The following is a 16,828-nucleotide window of genomic DNA, read 5'->3' as shown; positions in this document are numbered from 1 at the left end:
GGCCATGGTTCTCCATCACATCAGCCGTATGGGATTTACTTCTAGTGCATGCAAGTTTGCTAAGTTGCTTCAGTTATGTCTGACTCTGTGTGACTCTATGGACTGTAGTCTGCCAAGTTCCTCTGTCCATGGGATTCTCCAGGCAAGAATAGAATACTGGAGTGGGTTGCCATGCCCTCCTCTAGGGGATCTTCCCCATCCAGGGATCAAACCTGTGTCTCATGTCTCCTCCATTAGCAGGTGGGTTCTTTACCACTAGCACCACCTGGGAAGCCCCTTATTTTTAATACCTCTGGTTCTTTTTGTGTAGTTTATTTTGGATCTGTTACTTATTATTTTGTCCGTTGCCTCTGCTGAAATAATCACTATGTTTTCTTGGATACTTGAATCCTAAAATGCAGCTCTTGGTTAACATGACTTTTCCAGCAATAAAATGTATTCTGCACTTAGCCCTGAGGCAGAGCTAGGCTTAAATCATTTTGAGGGGCTGAGAGAGCTGCCAATAGAACTGTAATACTAAAGAGGATGATGGACAGGTGAAGGTCTCATGCAAATCTCTTCTTCAGCATCGTGGTGCTGGGTTTGGGTAGGGAGGCAAACCCTTGGATCACAAGGTAAGTCTGGACTGAGGTACACTGTGAGTGGCTAAAGTCTGGTCCTCCAAAACCAGTTGTAGCCTCTTAGCATAGACTTTGACAACACGGCATCATTGGAGTATGAGTGGCTGGGAGTCTGGGCAACGACCTGGGCTGCTGCTGCTGCTGCTGCTGAGTCGCATCAGTCGTGTCCGACCCTGTGCGGCCCCACAGACGGCAGCCCACCAGGCTCCCCCTTCCCTGGGATTCTCCAGGCGAGAACACTGGAGTGGGTTGCCATTTCCTTCTCCAACGCATGAAAGGGAAAAGGGAGAGTGAAATCATTCAGTCGTGTCTGACTCTTTGCGACCCCATGGACTGCAGCCTACCAGGCTCCTCTGTCCATGGGATTCTCCAGGCAAGAGTACTGGAGTGGGGTGCCATTGCCTTCTCCAACCACCTGGGCTATGCTACACCAAGATTCCAGGAAAGTCTCAAGCAGGAGCAGCCCCCATGCCCCATTCCCCAACCTTGACTCCAGGGTCTTCATACTATCTCCTGGTAATCCAGGGAGGGAAGGGACTTGAGGATGACCTTTCCCAGGGAGTATCTGCATTTAATGAGCAGTTTGTTAAAGTCAGCTAAATCAGATCTGAATTGGGTTGGGCTAGGATGTGGAATGGAGAAGGAAATGGCAACCCACTCCAGTGTTCTTGCCTGGAGAATCCCAGGGACGGGGGAGCCTGGTGGGCTGCTGTCTATGGGATCGCACAGAGTCGGACATGACTGAAGCGACTTAGCAGCAGCAGCAGGATGTGGAATAAGTTTATAGAGGCCCCACTTCTGCCTCAACTAGTACTCTAGGTCAGGAAGCAGAATCTTCAGAGATTTCCCTCTCCTTTTTCCATTTATGAAAAAGCTCAGTGCAGGTAGGAGAGTCTCCTATAGGGCACTTAGTGTGATCCAGGCTCTGTGCCAAGTGTTGGAAATGTTAAGAATGCATAGCAATATATGAATATATCAAATCAACATGCTATACACTTTATCTCAAAAAATACCTCAATTGAAAAATATATCAAACATGGCTTCCTTTGGAGGGGACATGGGAGTATAGAGACTCTCCATGTAATGGATTGTATAGCCCCTCTCCCAAAAAGTGAGTATTTGAAACTAATTCAAGAGCCTTTTTTTTTCTGGAACTTCGGACAAGTCTGCAATCCTACAGATGTCCCCAAGCTCAGTGCAGCTCGTGATTGCCAAACTTGCAACCAGAGAGTTCTGGATGGTAAGGTTTAGTCCCTCAGGTAGTTAAACGCCCTAAAAGACTCCATCCTTGTTGCACTTTCTGGAAGTCTCTTGAAGTCCAGCCCTGCAGCACGTCATCTTTCATGACCCCAAGGCCCCCTTCCTCGAGCGGAGGTCAACAGTAACGCCAGTTTCCTGGCATTAAAAAGTCCAAGGTTTCTGAACTCACTTTGCTGCAGCAGTATCCTCTCCCGCTCCACCTTCTCATCCTTCTCCCACTCTGCCTTCTTCTTTGACCACTTGTCCTCCATTTCATCATAAATGCTGTCCTGTTGCGGGGACAAAGGTACCATGAAGAAAAGCATCCTGAAAGGCCTCACCCCAGCCTGAGGCTCAGTACTGAGCTCTCTGCAGCTTCCCTCACCACAGCCCCTGGCTGTGGGCCTCCATACGTTAACTGGTGGGTGACGATTCCAGCCCTGGGACCCAAGACCCTAAAGATCAAAGCAGACTCTGCATGGCGTTTGCCCTATTGGAATGGGGCTTCCTTTGAAGACAGGCAGTTGAGCACACCGCATGTGTTCATGTCAGCTCCCTCTGAATCATGAATTACTCATCAATAGCACAGTAGGAAACAAGGGAAATGTCAAGATGTTAGTTGCTTTAATCAACTGTCCTTGTTTGCCTGGGACTGAGCTGTTTCCTGGGACTCTAGACTATCAAGGCTGAAAATTGGGAAGTCCCTGGCCACCCAGGACCCATAGTAGGGGCTTGCTGCCCCAGCCCTTCCCCTGTCCACTTCCTATTTCCTACTCTCTCATCCCCCTAGAATGAAACTGTGTCCTAATTCTGGTTTCCTGGGCTTCCGTCAAATTAGCTGATGAAATGGAAGGGCTATGTTCTGGGGTGCCCCCTGCTCCACTTGCTGAAGTTAGTGCAGAGTGATACAGCCTTTTTGGATGGCAATTTGGTCAAATGCGTCAAAGACCTTTCAAATATTTATTCCTTTTGACCCAGTGTTCTGCTAAAATTAAAGATATTACAAAGTACAGATCTTAAAGAATGGTTTTCTTTAGAGTGGCGATAGTTCTTTTTGCTGTTACTGTTGTTGATTTTTGAATTTCTTTAAAAAAAAAACCAACAACGAGCAGGTATTACTTTGGTCATGACAAACATATTCATCAATGGACTCTTTTAGGGTCCAGAGGCCAAATTGTCCTGCGAGGAAGCCATAAAAGCCCACAGGTTCTCTTTTCTCCCTGGGTGCAGTGAGGGCCGCTTAGGTTCAAGGAGACTGGGGATTTCAGGAAATTATTTTCCGGGCAAGCGCTCTAGATTCATCTCAACATCATCAGCCAAGAATGAGCCTTGCTTTTCTCTCATAATCCACCAAGGAGCTCTGAATCTCACCTGATATATATGAAACATATTCTTCAAATATTTATATTCTTTTCCCATCTCCTCTGAGAACAAAAGGAAAACAAGAGTAGAGTCATCATTATTCCTCTGAAATTCATGATCTCAAATTCACGTGAGAGCCCTCCTGCACATCATCCACACCTTAAACTCATCCCGTCAGCGGTGAAACTGTGGTGCTGCCTCAGCAGTCATACTGGAAGCTCATCAGAAATCAGATGCCTGGACCCCACCCTGAACCCACTGAGTCAAGGTCTCAGAGGCAAGACTCAGTATCTGTTGATAATATGATGTCAGGTGATTCTGAGGCACCCCCAAATCTGAGAACTAATCCCTGGGGGCAAACCTACAACTGAGGGCAAAAGAGAAGCAAAACCTTCTGTCTTTTTTAAGTAACACTCCTAGTGTATCCTGGTTTTGAAAACAAAGATCTTTTATATAAAACAAAAATCTTTTCTTTAGAAAATTAGAAAACTGGCAAGGTATTAATACTAATATCATCTTTTAAAAATATATAATAAAAAGGGAAGAATTTCTCCTTCTCCCTGTAGAGATTACTCTATAAACTCAGAATTCTGAATGATACACACTTTGCCCTTCCCAAGGGCAGCATAAACAATGGGATAAGTGGCCCGCACAACCCTTATAGGTTAGAAGGTCATACAAATCATAGTGTGCCTGTTAGCATTTGATGAAGCACCATCATTTTATCAGTGAGGAAACTTGCTGAATTGGAATAGTATTACATTTGTAGAACTTTTAAATATATTTTTTAAAGTGCTTTCATATTCTTACCACTGTGATAAAGGCAGGTATTATTGTCCTCGATTCCCAGGTGGGGAAACTGAGACTCAAGGAGATGAAGGGACTTGTTCAAACCCCAAAACTTGGCTGCAGACCCTTCTAAGTTCTCAGGGTAGAGAGGTTGTTTGTTGACATGGTTTCCCTTTTTCAGTTTCATTCTCAGTCACTCCCTCTTCCTGGGCTTTAGAAGGAAACTTTGAAAGTCTAGCCAGAGTGCACCGATGGCCACAGGAATTCCTTTGCCCTTGACCTGCATCGTAGCCTCTGCCCCCTTACCAGAGTCATCTCCCAAAGCCTTACCTAGTTTGTCCTGGGCAGCCGACTTTTCTGCCTTCAAGGCTTCTTTGTAGTTTTTCTCCAACTCACTGAGCTGTGCTGCGTGAGCTTCCTTGAGCTCCCTGTGGGGCCCCAGGAGAAGGCCAGAGTCACTTGTGGGGGGTCCACCTGATCTCAGCTCCCCTCCTCACACAGGCAGCTGGTGGGCCGGCAGCGGGGCCCTCACTTGCTGACACATTCTTCTGGCATCCATCCAGAAACGGTTGAGGAGACCTCTGTTTTCACCATCCACTATTTTGAATGGAGTCATTGGGGGGGCCATAGACTACCCCCAACAACAGGGTCTTTGCTTACAGCAAAGGAACTGTGAGCTGATTAACACCCAGGATAATTTTAGAGCCTAGGTTCTTGCCAGGCTCCATTCCAGGAGGCAGATGCTGGCAGTGTTCAAGAAGGGCATTAAAATACAAGGCTGTAGGAGCTGTCAAGCCAAGAAAAGACCTGGAGGAACCTTAAATGCATACTGTTAAGTACAAGAAGTCAGTCTGAAAAGCCTACAGGCTGTATGATTCCAACTATATGAAATTCTGGAAAAGTCACATCTACAGAAGTGGTCAAAAGATCAGTGGTTTCTGGAGGTTAGTGGGGAAACAGCAGTGAACAGGCAGAGCCCAGAGGATTTTTAGGGCAATGAAATTATTCTGTATGATACTGTAATGGTGGATACATGACACTAAGCATTTATCAAAACCCATAGAATCTGCAGTATCAAGAGTGACTTCCCTGATGATCCGATGGTTGGGAATCTGCCTCCAAAGCAGGGGACACGGGTTCAATCCCTGGTCAGGGAACTAAGATCTCCCATGTTTTGGGGAAATCAAGGTCAAGTACCACAACTAGAGAGGCTCTTTCACTGCAACTAGAGAAAGCCCGCATGCAGCAATGAAAACCCAGCGCAGCCAAAAGGAAAAAAAGGAATGAACTCTAACATAAACTAAGACTTTGGGAGTAGGCTCATTGATTGTAACGAATGCCCCATGGTGGTGGGGCAGGATGTCAATGATGACAAAGGTTGTGCAGGTGTGGGGCCAGGGGGTATGTGGAAATTCTCTATACTTTTTTTTTTTTAACTATTTATTTGGCTGCACCGGGTCTTAGTTGCAGCATGTGGGATCTAGTTCCCTGACCAGGGATCGAACCTGTGCCCTCTCCATTGGCAGCACAGAGTCTTAGCCACTGGACCACCAGGGAAGTCCCAAAATTCTCTATACTTTATGTTTTACTGTGAATCTGAAAAATAGTCTATTAATAAAATAAATAAGCTAAATAATTAATTAAAAAAAATTAAAAGCAAGTTTGCAACACCTATGAGGACTTCTCTCCAGCAGGACTAAGAAAGGGACTTTGTGGGTCTTCTCATTCACACAGACAGCACATCTCCTTTTTCTTCCCCTTGGTTTATCTCTCGGCTCTGGCTCCTGCCCTCCGGTGCTTTCTTCCCATTTTGCCCAGCCTTGAGCTCACAGCCAAGATGGTAGAGGAGAGGGGAGGGAGAGGAGGGGGGCAGGGAGAGACTGGGCTGAAAACAATAGTAGTTTACCATGGAAATCTCATAGAGAACTGAAAATTGTTTCTTCTTAGCAATCAACTGAGAGGGAGATTATAATTGAAATAACTGGATTATAAAGTGCAAAGTCAGGAATAACCTCTGTGCTGTTTCAGTGGCCTCAGATCAAACCATCCTGCTCTCCAAAGACATGTCTCTCATCTCCCCCACCCCTTGCACACCCCACTGTCTGAAATCCCAGTGAACTGAAATCCTTAGGGCCTGCAGTACACAGGAACTTGTGCCAGAAAGCATACCTCGTCTTGCTTTCAAAGTTCTTCTGCATCTCGGCACAGCGGAGATCCATTTCATTAGAGAGCTGGAAATGAGGCCAGGCCAGTGTTAACAAGACAGGAATGAGGGCCCCACTCCCACTTCAACTTGCAACTTCTGAAAAACCTTCCCATTCATGGGGTACCCCCAACTGCCCTCACCTCTCCCACACAGTTACTGAAGGAATGAAACAATTCTTGCCTCTGTGTTGTTTGGTATGAAATCAGTTCATGATGTTGGTGCGTGGAAACCATTCCTTTCACTGATTTTTGGGCAGGTTTTTTCTCTTTGGCTGGATGTAAGCTTTATAAGGTCATGGCCTTTGGATTTGGGGATACGTAACTCAATCTAGCAATCATTTATTGTGCAAAAGTCTTGACCAGGAAAAGTCAAACAGGCCGAAGACTCAGGCCCTGTCTTCGATGAATTTAAAGATCATGTTAATAAATCCTTGGCAGAATGACTGTGTTTCCAGAGGCAGGGAGTGCTCAGATGCTGGTGACCCTCTGTTCTAACACACTGGGGCCTCTGGCTGGTGTCTCAGGAGGAGTGGACTCTGCCAGCTGGGACAAGCGTTGGGGGGCCAGCACTTCTCCCCGCTGTGCAGTCACACAACAATGTGGGGTGTGACGGGAAGAATGCAAGAATCACAATGTGAAATCCCTCCATCGAAATAATCTCTAAATATGTCTTCAGTAGGGCCGGTGTTTTGAAAGCGTGTGTTTTGCCCAAGAACACACCAAGGATGAGTTGAGTGATCTCATGCAAATTATTTAACTTCCTGAGTCTCAATTTCCTCTCTGTAGAAGGTGACCACAAAAACAGGGTTTTCAGAGAAATACAGGGATGAATCACCAGAAGGGAAGTTCTCAGCCTGAGTCCTAGGCTGGGTCACTATAGGATTCAGATACATCTGGGGTGTGTCAGAAGGTGAGGGGCTGCCTGCTGGGAAGTCACCCTTCACACGTGGCTTCCAGTAACAGCAAGCATGGTGCAGGTTGGGGGTGGAGGGAGTAATGAGCGGATGGGGAAGAGATGTAAGTGTCGCTCTGGTTTGTCACTCCAGCCCAGGACACCAGGCACCTCTGCTTGGGGTGGGGAAGAAGAATCCGTGATAAAGCGGATGGTAAGATCTAAAGGGTGGAGAAGGCAATGGCAACCCACTCCAGTACTCTTGCCTGGAAAATCCCATGGATGGAGGAGCCTGGTAGGCTGTGAACCATGGGGTCGCTAAGAGTCGGACACGATTGAGCAACTTCACTTTCGCTTTTCACTTTCACACATTGGAGAAGGAAATGGCAACCCACTCCAGTATTCTTGCCTGGAGAATCCCAGGGACAGGGAGCCTGGTGGGCTGCCGTCTGTGGGGTCGCCCAGAGTCGGACACGACTGAAGTGACTTAGCAGCAGCAAGATCTAAAAGGAGTGTCACCATAGTCCCCAGGAGACACAAAGAGTGCAAACTGAAATCAGCAGATTCGGGAGAGTGGGCTTCAGCAGTTTCAACAGCAACAGGAAGTGGGACTGGAGGCTTCTGGGCAGTTTTTGAGCGAAATTGAAGTACTGATCAAGCTGGTGCCATTAGCAAGAGTTTCAGCAAGGTCTGAAATGAAACTCATCACACAGGGCATAGCGGGCTCTGGTGGAAATCGCTGGTGCCCCCTAGTGGAGCAACCCACTGCAGTACTCTTGGCTGGAAAATTCCATGGATGCAGGAGCGTGGTAGGCTACAGTCCACGGGGTCGCAAAGAGTTGGACACGACTGAGCGACTTCACTTTCTTTCTTTCCTAGTGGAAAAGATAGTGGCATTTTGAGCATGCCAGAGAAGCCCAGGGAGCTCCTGGAAATTGACTTAGGCCTGAAGATCAAACCAGTCAGTCTCAAAAGGAAATCAACCCTGAATGTTGTAAGGACTGACACTGAAGCTGAAGCTCCAATAATTTGGCCACCTGATGCGAAGAGCCAACTCATTGAAAAAGACCCTGATGCTGGGAAAGATAGATAGTAGGATGAGAAGGGGACGACAGAGGATGAGATGGTTGGGTGGCATCATCAACTCAATGGACATGAGTTTGAGCAAGTTCCAGAAGATAGTGATGGACAGGGAAACCTGGCATGCTGCAGATAAATGGGGTCACAAAGAGTCAGACATGACTGAGCGACTGAACAACAATTAGAGGAAGGACTTGAGTTCTTGGCAATTATGGATGAGGATGGAGTCAGGGAAATATGATGGGGTGACCACAGTCTTAATCTGCAGAGCTGTTGCTTGGGCAACCTAGCTCCCATGAGTCAGGGACTTGGCCTCTTGTCTCGAACATAGCAGGTCATCTGAAGCTATCGGTCTTTCCCCTTCCCATAGCTCACTCAAAGACCACTCACCAATTTTTGGGCAGAACGATGGTCTCTGTTCATTTGCTCTATGATCACTGTCAGCTCTGAGATCTGTTCTTTGAGGTCAGCAATGATATCAGTCCTGCGGGACAAGTAGCCCATCACCCACAGAGCTTCCAGGCTTCCAGGGCCCTCCCTGCGCATGGCCGGCTCTGGCCCGGTGAGAGCCAGACTGTGTTCTGCACTTCCTCCATCATCATGGGGTGGGGGTGCAGGGGCAGAGGGTGGGCTGGGAGAAGGAAATTTGGCAGTAGGGTTGTTGAGCTCAGACACAGACAGCCCTTTTGGGCAGACTGGCCAAAAGCGAGTAGGGGTAGTTTGGTGACTCTAGATTAGAAGAGAAAGAGGAGGATGTCAGAAATCTATTAGGCTTTGACCTTGACTCAGTAAAGATAGTTGAAATGGAGGAGGGAGATGTTCAGAGGATTAGGAAATGAGTTGGGGGGAATAGAATTGACGCTGACAGTGACTCATAGACAAGGAACGGGCTGGAAACAGAACAAAGAAGGGATTTAAGAGCGTGGCTTTCAGAATAGATTGTGGATGTTTGTGATTCTTGGGCCTCCATGAAATCTGTAAGATTACTCAGCTCTCTCTGGTTGAGCTGGAGTAAACGGGGTGGCAGGCAGTGCAGCAGAGATGAGGTCCTTGATTCAATACATCGAGAAAAGAAGAGAGGATGTAGGAGGAGATGGGGGAAAAGGAGATATGAGTTAGAGATTCAAGAGGTAGAATGAAAAGGATGTGGGGACTGACTTTATATGGTCCTGGAGGATGGGGAGTCGGTGAGCCTTGAATGACAGAGGGGGTGGCATAGGCTCAACTGGAATGGAATCAGGCCAGAGTCTTACACACCGCATCTCTCAGAGGCATTAGTGAGTGTTATCTTTGGACATTAGGAAAAAGATGCAGACTCGGGCCTCCCAGAAGTCCTGACTTTACTCTCAGTTCTCATTCTTCGAATTCAGACCATTGTATGAGTATCTCATCTACTCATTACCTTCAGGAACAACTACTCTCCTTTAGGATGAGTGAAACCAACCCAGTCATTTTCCAGATCAGCTGCCTGACTTGTCCATCCATCCCCCTGACTCCAGTGGGCTCTGAGCAGGGAGGTGGGTGCAGAGAGGAGCCAGCACAGGGCTGAGCGAAGGGACACTGTGGACTGGGTGTCAAGAGAGGGTTTGTCCTTGGGACAGGAGGGGAGAAGTCTGGGGAGCTGGAGGGAGTTCAAGGACATTACCTGGAAATTTTGGCTTTGTCCATGTTCTCCAATTCTGAATGTTTTTTCCTATCAAACATCTCATCTCCCAAGGTGACAGAAATCTGCTCCCTGTTCCGAACGAGGCGGTAGCCAGGTGACACATCTATCACTTCCTGGGCATCAAGGTGGAAGGCGAGGTCATATTACAGACTTGGAATGTTGGGATTGCTCCAGTATTCCTCTAGGGCCTTACTCACATCTTAGACCCACGAGGTGGGGTGTTCCCCTGTAGCCTCCCCCAGTTTCCTCTCTCCTGAAACCAAATTGCAAGACTCAGCTGGTCCCTGGGTGTCCCCATAGGCTTCTCAAACCCAACATGTGCAAAACCCAAACGGTGACCCCTGCTCCCTGCTCTGCCTTTGAGCCCTGCTCCTCTTCAGCATTCTCCTTCCAGATGCCAGGCGGCGGCTGGGCATTGTGGACGCTGCTCAGGTTTTGGAATTAGATAGGCCTGAGTTTAAATCCCAACTCTGCCACTAGCCACAATTATTCAGCATCTCTGAGCTTCAGTTTGCTTATCAGAAAATGAAGATAATAACTCTTCATCAAAGGGCGTTTTTGACGAATAAACAAAATAACACATGAGAAAATACCTAGCACTATTGAGAACAAAACAAAACTCAAAATTCTGGTTGGTTCCACCCAATCATCCATCTGGGCAGGGCTACCAACCAGCGTGGACCAGGAGAAGATGCACGGTCTTCTTTTAAAAAGATTTTTTGATGTGGTCTTTCTTTCTTTTTTTTTTTTTTTAATTAAAAAAAGTCTTTATTGAATGTGTTACAGTATTGCTTCTGTTTAACGTTTTGGTTTTTTGGCCCCAAGGCATGTGGGATCTTAGCTCTCTGACCAGAGGTCGAACCCGTGCCCCTGCATTGCAAGGCGAATTCTCAAGCACTGGACCGCCGGGCTAGTCCCAGATGTGCTGTCGTGAGCTGTGCAGGATGCCCTGTGGCATCTGTTATCTCCTAACTCTGCCTCAGCTTCATCCTGTCTTCACCACACCCCTGCCCCTCATGTGGTCCAAGGCCGCTGTCATCTTGCTCCTTGGCTCTGCTGATCTCTTCTCAGTTGGCCTCTCTGCCTTTAGCCTGGCTCCCCTAAAGTTCATCATCCTCTCCACCTAGAGGAATATTGCATTTTTGTTTATCTTTTTTCCTGACCATTGAGAGACTGTGTGATCTTCACACAAGAGAGGTGGAGCAGGGGAAGAGAGGCAAGGAAAATAGATACAAGCAGAGAGTGTAAAAAGGGCCAATAAAACCCCACTGGAGGGCATTTTCTAAAAATGTAAACCTGACCTGTGTCAGACCCCTAAAGGCTCCCAGACACCAAGAGAACTAGGTCTAAATTCGAGGCAGGTGTCACGTCCTTCTGGGTGCGGTCCCATCTCTTTCTCCAGCACCCTCCTGTCCCTGCTCCTTTCTTCTCATCCTCCCATCCCAGCTCCTCCCAGGTGCCCTGGTGGTCTGTCCTCTTGTCTTTGTGGGTTCCCAAGCGCAGCAGAGGGTTTCCTGCATCTGGGCTTAAGCTGTTCCCTGGCCTGGACTGATTGCCACCATCCGGTTTCTGTGGGAGACTCGCCTCACCTTATACCCTATAAGGCAGCAGAAAGTGGTAATTAATGCTTTCTTTAGGATCCAGCTGAGCTGAGTTCAAGTCCCAGTTCTACCCCTCACCAGCAACACATTAAATGTGATCTTGATAGATGCTCCTCAGGGGATCATTGCACGGATTCGAGGAGGTGAGTGTGTGTAAAAGATCTGTCTTCACATAGTGGGTCTCAATAAATGTTAGCCCCACTGCCCTCGTCCCAGTTTTACTCACATTAGGTAATTTATTGCTGTCCTCTTGTTTTCCTAAATGGACTTTCATTCTGTAAGAGAAAGGCATGCTCAGAAAGCAGTCGGGGCAAAAAGGAAGGTTGGTACACAGATTGTGATGAAATGGTAAGTACTAAAAAAGTAGGAAATCAATCCATCACTAGCCTAATAGTAGAACCATTCCTAAAACAAGGGCCTAGAAACTTCACATGAAGATCCAAGCACTCTCCTATGAGCCGGTGCCTAAGCTTCGATGCACATGCGTTTTAGTGACATCCTTGCTGTGTCTGCACGACTGCCTTTCTTCCTATCTGCACTGGAAATTGGTGTTCTGGGAACCTGAACGTGCCCAGGGTTAAATAAATTCAGGGTAAGCAAAGTGTTACTGTTCTGAGAGCTGGTGTTAACCCTGATTATAATTAATATTTTTTTCCAGATACAGAAACATGAGCATAGGGTCAGGTACTCAAATGTCATAAGAGTATTTACAGGGGCGCTTACCTGGGATGTTGGAAGAGTCAAGTAAGAGTGACTATTCTGCTATGGTGGCAAGCAGCACAAATTGGACTGTGTCATTCTTCTCAGAATCCTCAGATGGCTTCCTACGTGTTATGGACTAAATTGTGTCCCTCCCATAATTCACCATATTGAAATCCTAACACCTGCCGTCCCAGAATGTGACTGTATTTGGATTTACGAACTTTAAAGAAGTGACTGAGTTAAAATGAGGCCGTTAAGGTGGGCACTAATACCATTTTCCTGGTGTTCTTGCAAGAGACCTTAGCACACACAGTGAGAACCCTGGATGTGCACGCACAAAGCAGAGACCCGGTGAGGTGTGGCAGGCGGGCAGCCATCTGCAAGCCAAGGAGAGAGTCCTCACCAGAGGTCAACCCTGCCAGCATCTTGATCCTGGACTCCCAGCTTCCAGAACTATGGGACAATAAATTTCTGCTGCTTAAGCCTCTTAGTCTGTGGTTTTTGTTATGGTGGCCCCAGCAGTGAAGACACCATCCCTTTTGGAGTGAAAATCGAAGTTCTTATGGTGGCCAGCACACTTCCCTGTGGGTTTCCTACTGTTATTACTAAATTACTATGAATTTAGTGGCTTAGAACAACACCTTGTTATGTTTAGTTCTAAAGTCAAAGTCTTTTAAAACGGGTCTTCCTGGGTTAAAATCCGAGGTGTTGGTCCGGTTGTCTTCCTCCTGGTGGCTCTGGGGGTGGAATCTACTTCCTTGCCTTTTCCAGCTCCTAGAAGCTGCCCCTACTCCTTGTAGCCTCGTCCTCTGTCCTCAAAGCCCAAAGGTCATCGCTCCAACCTGTGCTTCTGTTGTCGCGTCTCCTTCTCCGACACGCTGACTTCCTCTTTCACAGGTGAGGCCTTTTACTTTCACATTAAGTCCACCTTTACATTACATCCTGGATAATCCAGCATGATCTATCAGCTGCTGAGCAACCTAATTCCATCCACCACCTTCCTTTCCCCTCAGCAAGTAACAGAACAAAGTGACGGTTTCCAGGGATTAGGACGTGCACTTCTGCGGGGAGGTAGGCAGGTGATTGTTACTCTGTGGACTGCATTCAGCATCTCTGCAGCTTCTTTGAGCTCATGTCCCCACACTCTCTCCCTTCCTCCACTGGCCGCACATGGGCCACTTTTCTTTCCAGGAAAACATCAGATGTGCCAAGCAAGTTCCCACCCAGGGCCTCCGTATTCACTGTCCCCTTTGCCAGGAGTGCTGGACCCCAGTGGTCAGCGTTGTTCCTGCTGACCTCTTACCCAGGGATTGCCCTGATCTCTCTCTGCAAAATCACAAGCCCCCCTCACCATCCCGTCCTCCCGATGCCTGCGCTGTTTTTTCACAAAGTGCTTGCAGACTTCGGATGGATTTATAAGTTCATGGTCATCTCCCCAGCCCTCCCCACCAGAATGCAAGTCCAGGAGAGCAGAGACTTTGCCATGTTCATTGCTGTCTCCCTGCACCTGACTCAAAGTCTAGCAAATAGTAGGTGCTCAGTAAATGGTTTCCAAATAAATAAGTAAATAGAATACAAAGTTTCATGCAAAGGCTTAAACCTAAATTACACCGGATAAGCTTATAAATGTGAATGAAAATTTTAATTGATGAGTAAAAACAGAGCTGCAGTCTACAGAAATCCTTAGACATAGTAAAGTCATCAAGAAAAGGATGAGTGCACGCCATAAGTCTGTGGGAGGCTTTGGGTTAAGGACGTGCGTGGGCATTCAAGGCTTTTAGGGCAGGGAGGGGTTCTCTGGGGCACCCTGCTGAGAACTCCTTGGAAGTGAATTTGAAAGCAGTGAGGGCAAAGGGCCACAGAATCCACCTGTAGGAGCTAAGGTTTGGAGGAAATCCCAGTGCGTTTCGGCATTTCTCTGACAACACTTGGGAGCAGTTACCTCAAGTCAGGGCAGGTTGTAAAGGCCTAGAAGGGAGATTATTTTATTCACATACCTCAAATCGTCCCTGTTCCATGGACGTGAAAACACTTACTTTGGGGTGACAACAGATTTTGTTATCAGTTGGGCGTAATTTTGTTTTCTTCCAGCTGGAGGAAGAGGAGAGAGCCTGACAGTGAAAAAGGAAATCGTGAGAAAGAGAAAATTGGAAATTCAGAAAACTGCTTTAGCACTCTCAGGGAAGGGAGACCCCCCACAGTGACCCCAAATTGGAAGGCACGGTGTGCCAAGGGGAATCTTTATAATCAGGATGGTCTGGGGAACCGCAGGCCGACGGCCCTGGCACTTGTTCGCTGACCAGGGGCTCCTGGGCTGAGGTCCTCTGGTTCCAGAAGCTCTTTGTCCCGCATGGGGGGCCCTGCCATGGCCCTGTCCCTCCTGGGCTTACTCTGCAGATTCCTCACTGAAACCACACTCCGCCCCAGCTGGCCCGTCCAGAGGGCTCTGCAGCCAACAGGTGAGTAAAGCCGGGCTTTCTGGCCGCTTTAGGATTTTGCTGCCAAGCTGACTGTTTTGGAAATCTTGTGAGAGAAAGAGGGCTGCCCCACTCCACGGAACCCAAGCCCTCAGGCCACACTCCATCCTGGATAATCCTTACTTGGGCTTCATCGAGGAGGTCTTCCTTGGTGGCTGAGGGGTCTTGATTAGCTTTCGTGGCCCCAGGTTCCAGGGATCCCAGCAGGTGCAGTAGACGAGGGGGTTGGGGTACATGGCAGGTCAGGGGCTGTCTTGGCTGCTGGGTCAGGAGGCCTCACCGAAGCGGGAAAACAGCAGCAGAGTCACACTGTTGAGAGTCAGAGCAACAACGCTTAGAGACGAATTGGGAAGAGCCCAGAGAAAGCCCAAAGCACAGATGACAGATTCTGGAAGCTGTCAGTGTGGTACAGGGTCTTGAATATAGCACAACACCTCACCTCTGGCCACCCAGGAGATCTGACTTGAAAGCCATTTAACATTTGATGTCGTTGTTATTTAGTCGCTCAGTCATGTCCAACTCTTGCAACCCCATGGACCGCAGCCTACCAGGCTCCTCTGTCCACGGGATTTCCCAGACAAGAATTCTGGAGTGGGTTGTCATTTTCTTCTCCAGGTGATCTTCCTGACCCAGGAGCAAACCCGCATCTCCTGCATTGGCAGGCGGGTTCTTTACCACTTAGCCACCTGGGAAGGAGTCGTGGAGGGCTTACTATGGGCCAGATCCACAATAAGTCATCAGTTATTGTTGTGCCAGCTTTACAGATGAGGACAGTGAGGCTCAGAAAGCTAACAGAGGTAGCAAGTCACAAAGTTGGAAACAAACACAAGTCTATCTGACTCCTGAGCACTTGCTCTTCCATCAGGTCACACGAGCTATCTCTGAAGGGCAGAGAAATGCCTGTAACAGGTAGGTCATGCATAGACCTTCCCAGAAAAGCAGCTCTGTGACTCAGATTACAGTGCAAGGGAATCTTCCAGGTTCTCTTTCCTGGTCACCGGCCTGAACTGCACAGCCAAAACTCTTCCTTCTGGGCTTCATAAAAACAAACAACTCTGTAACAAAGGTTTGCATGAAAAACAACTATCAGGTAAACAAGGAGGCTTGACCACACTTGTTTATCTTCTTTCTTTTCCGGAACTCCACTAAAATGGGAGTACAGATTAAGAGATATTTAATTCCACAAGAACAGAGAGGAGGAGAGAGGAGACAATATCGCAGAAGTGATGTCCACATGGGTTTGGCACTGTGACGCCCTCACTTAGTACACCACAGGAAACTACAGCTTATGAGCCTGCAAAGGATGTACAAACCAGCAGAAGCCAGTTTCCAGGAGAAAGCCCCCCACGATGCAGGGTTAGAACTGGATTATCTGATGTTTGGGATGGGTATTCGACATCTGTTGGAGCACATGGTAGGTCAAATAGTGTTCCTTCCCCTTCCTCCCCTCCCCATGTTCTAAGGAAATATGTTACCTTACATGCCAGAAGGTGCTTTGTAGATGTGATTAAGGATTTACCTCAACCAGTTTTTTTTCTTCTAGTTTTTATTAAAGTATATTTGATATACAATATATTTAGTTCAGTTCAGTTGCTCAGGCATGTCTGACTCTTTGTGACCCCATGAACTGCAGTCCAAGTCCAAGTCCAAGGGAGTCCAAGTCTTCTCCAACACCACAGTTCAAAAGCATCGATTCTTTAGCACTCAGCTTTCTTTATAATCCAACTCTCACTTCTATACATGACTACTAGAAAAACCATAGCTTTGACTAGACGGACTTTTGTTGGCAAAGATACGTCTCTGTTTTTTAACATGCTATCTAGATTGGTCATAACTTTTCTTCCAAGGAGCAAGCGTCTTTTAATTTCATGGCTGCAGTCACCATCTGCAGAGATTTTGGAGTCCAAAAAAATAAAGTCACTGTTTCCACTGTCTATTTGCCATGAAGTGATGGGACCAGATGCCATGATCTTTGTTTTCTGAATGTTGAGTTTTAAGCCAACTTTTTCACTCTCCTCTTTCACTTTCATCAAGAGGCTCTTTAGTTCTTCCTTAATTTCTGCCATAAGGGTGGTGTCATCTGCGTATATGAGGTTATTGATATTTCTCCTGGCAATCTTGATTCCAGCTTTTGGTTCACCCAACCCAGCGTTTCTCATGATGTACTCTGCATATAAGTTAAACAAGCAGGGTGA

At 47.4% G+C, this 16,828-nt stretch overlaps 1 protein-coding gene and 1 non-coding gene across 3 annotated transcripts in view; both read right to left on the bottom strand.

Moving 5' to 3' along the window:
• FLACC1 (flagellum associated containing coiled-coil domains 1) overlaps positions 1-14,869 on the bottom strand; it is a 29,100-nt gene extending 14,231 nt beyond the window's left edge. For both annotated transcript variants that reach the window (XM_061147949.1, XM_061147950.1), the window contains exons 1-9: positions 14,757-14,869; positions 14,193-14,267; positions 11,681-11,729; positions 9,833-9,966; positions 8,578-8,671; positions 6,180-6,241; positions 4,341-4,438; positions 3,231-3,283; positions 2,050-2,149 (exon numbers count right to left, since the gene is read on the bottom strand). In XM_061147949.1, coding sequence (XP_061003932.1) covers positions 2,050-2,149; positions 3,231-3,283; positions 4,341-4,438; positions 6,180-6,241; positions 8,578-8,671; positions 9,833-9,966; positions 11,681-11,729; positions 14,193-14,267; positions 14,757-14,869 — 778 coding nt within the window. The remainder of the gene's footprint in view (positions 1-2,049; positions 2,150-3,230; positions 3,284-4,340; positions 4,439-6,179; positions 6,242-8,577; positions 8,672-9,832; positions 9,967-11,680; positions 11,730-14,192; positions 14,268-14,756) is intronic.
• Positions 5,495-5,567, bottom strand: TRNAG-GCC (transfer RNA glycine (anticodon GCC)). Its single transcript has one exon. It is a non-coding gene; the product is annotated as a tRNA-Gly (tRNA).
• Positions 14,870-16,828: the final 1,959 nt, after the last annotated feature.

The sequence above is a fragment of the Dama dama genome, chromosome 8, assembly GCF_033118175.1.
Source record: "Dama dama isolate Ldn47 chromosome 8, ASM3311817v1, whole genome shotgun sequence".
NCBI lineage: Eukaryota > Metazoa > Chordata > Mammalia > Artiodactyla > Cervidae > Dama > Dama dama.
Note: the sequence above shows the minus strand (reverse complement) of the source record. Positions and strands in the feature narration are given on the sequence as shown.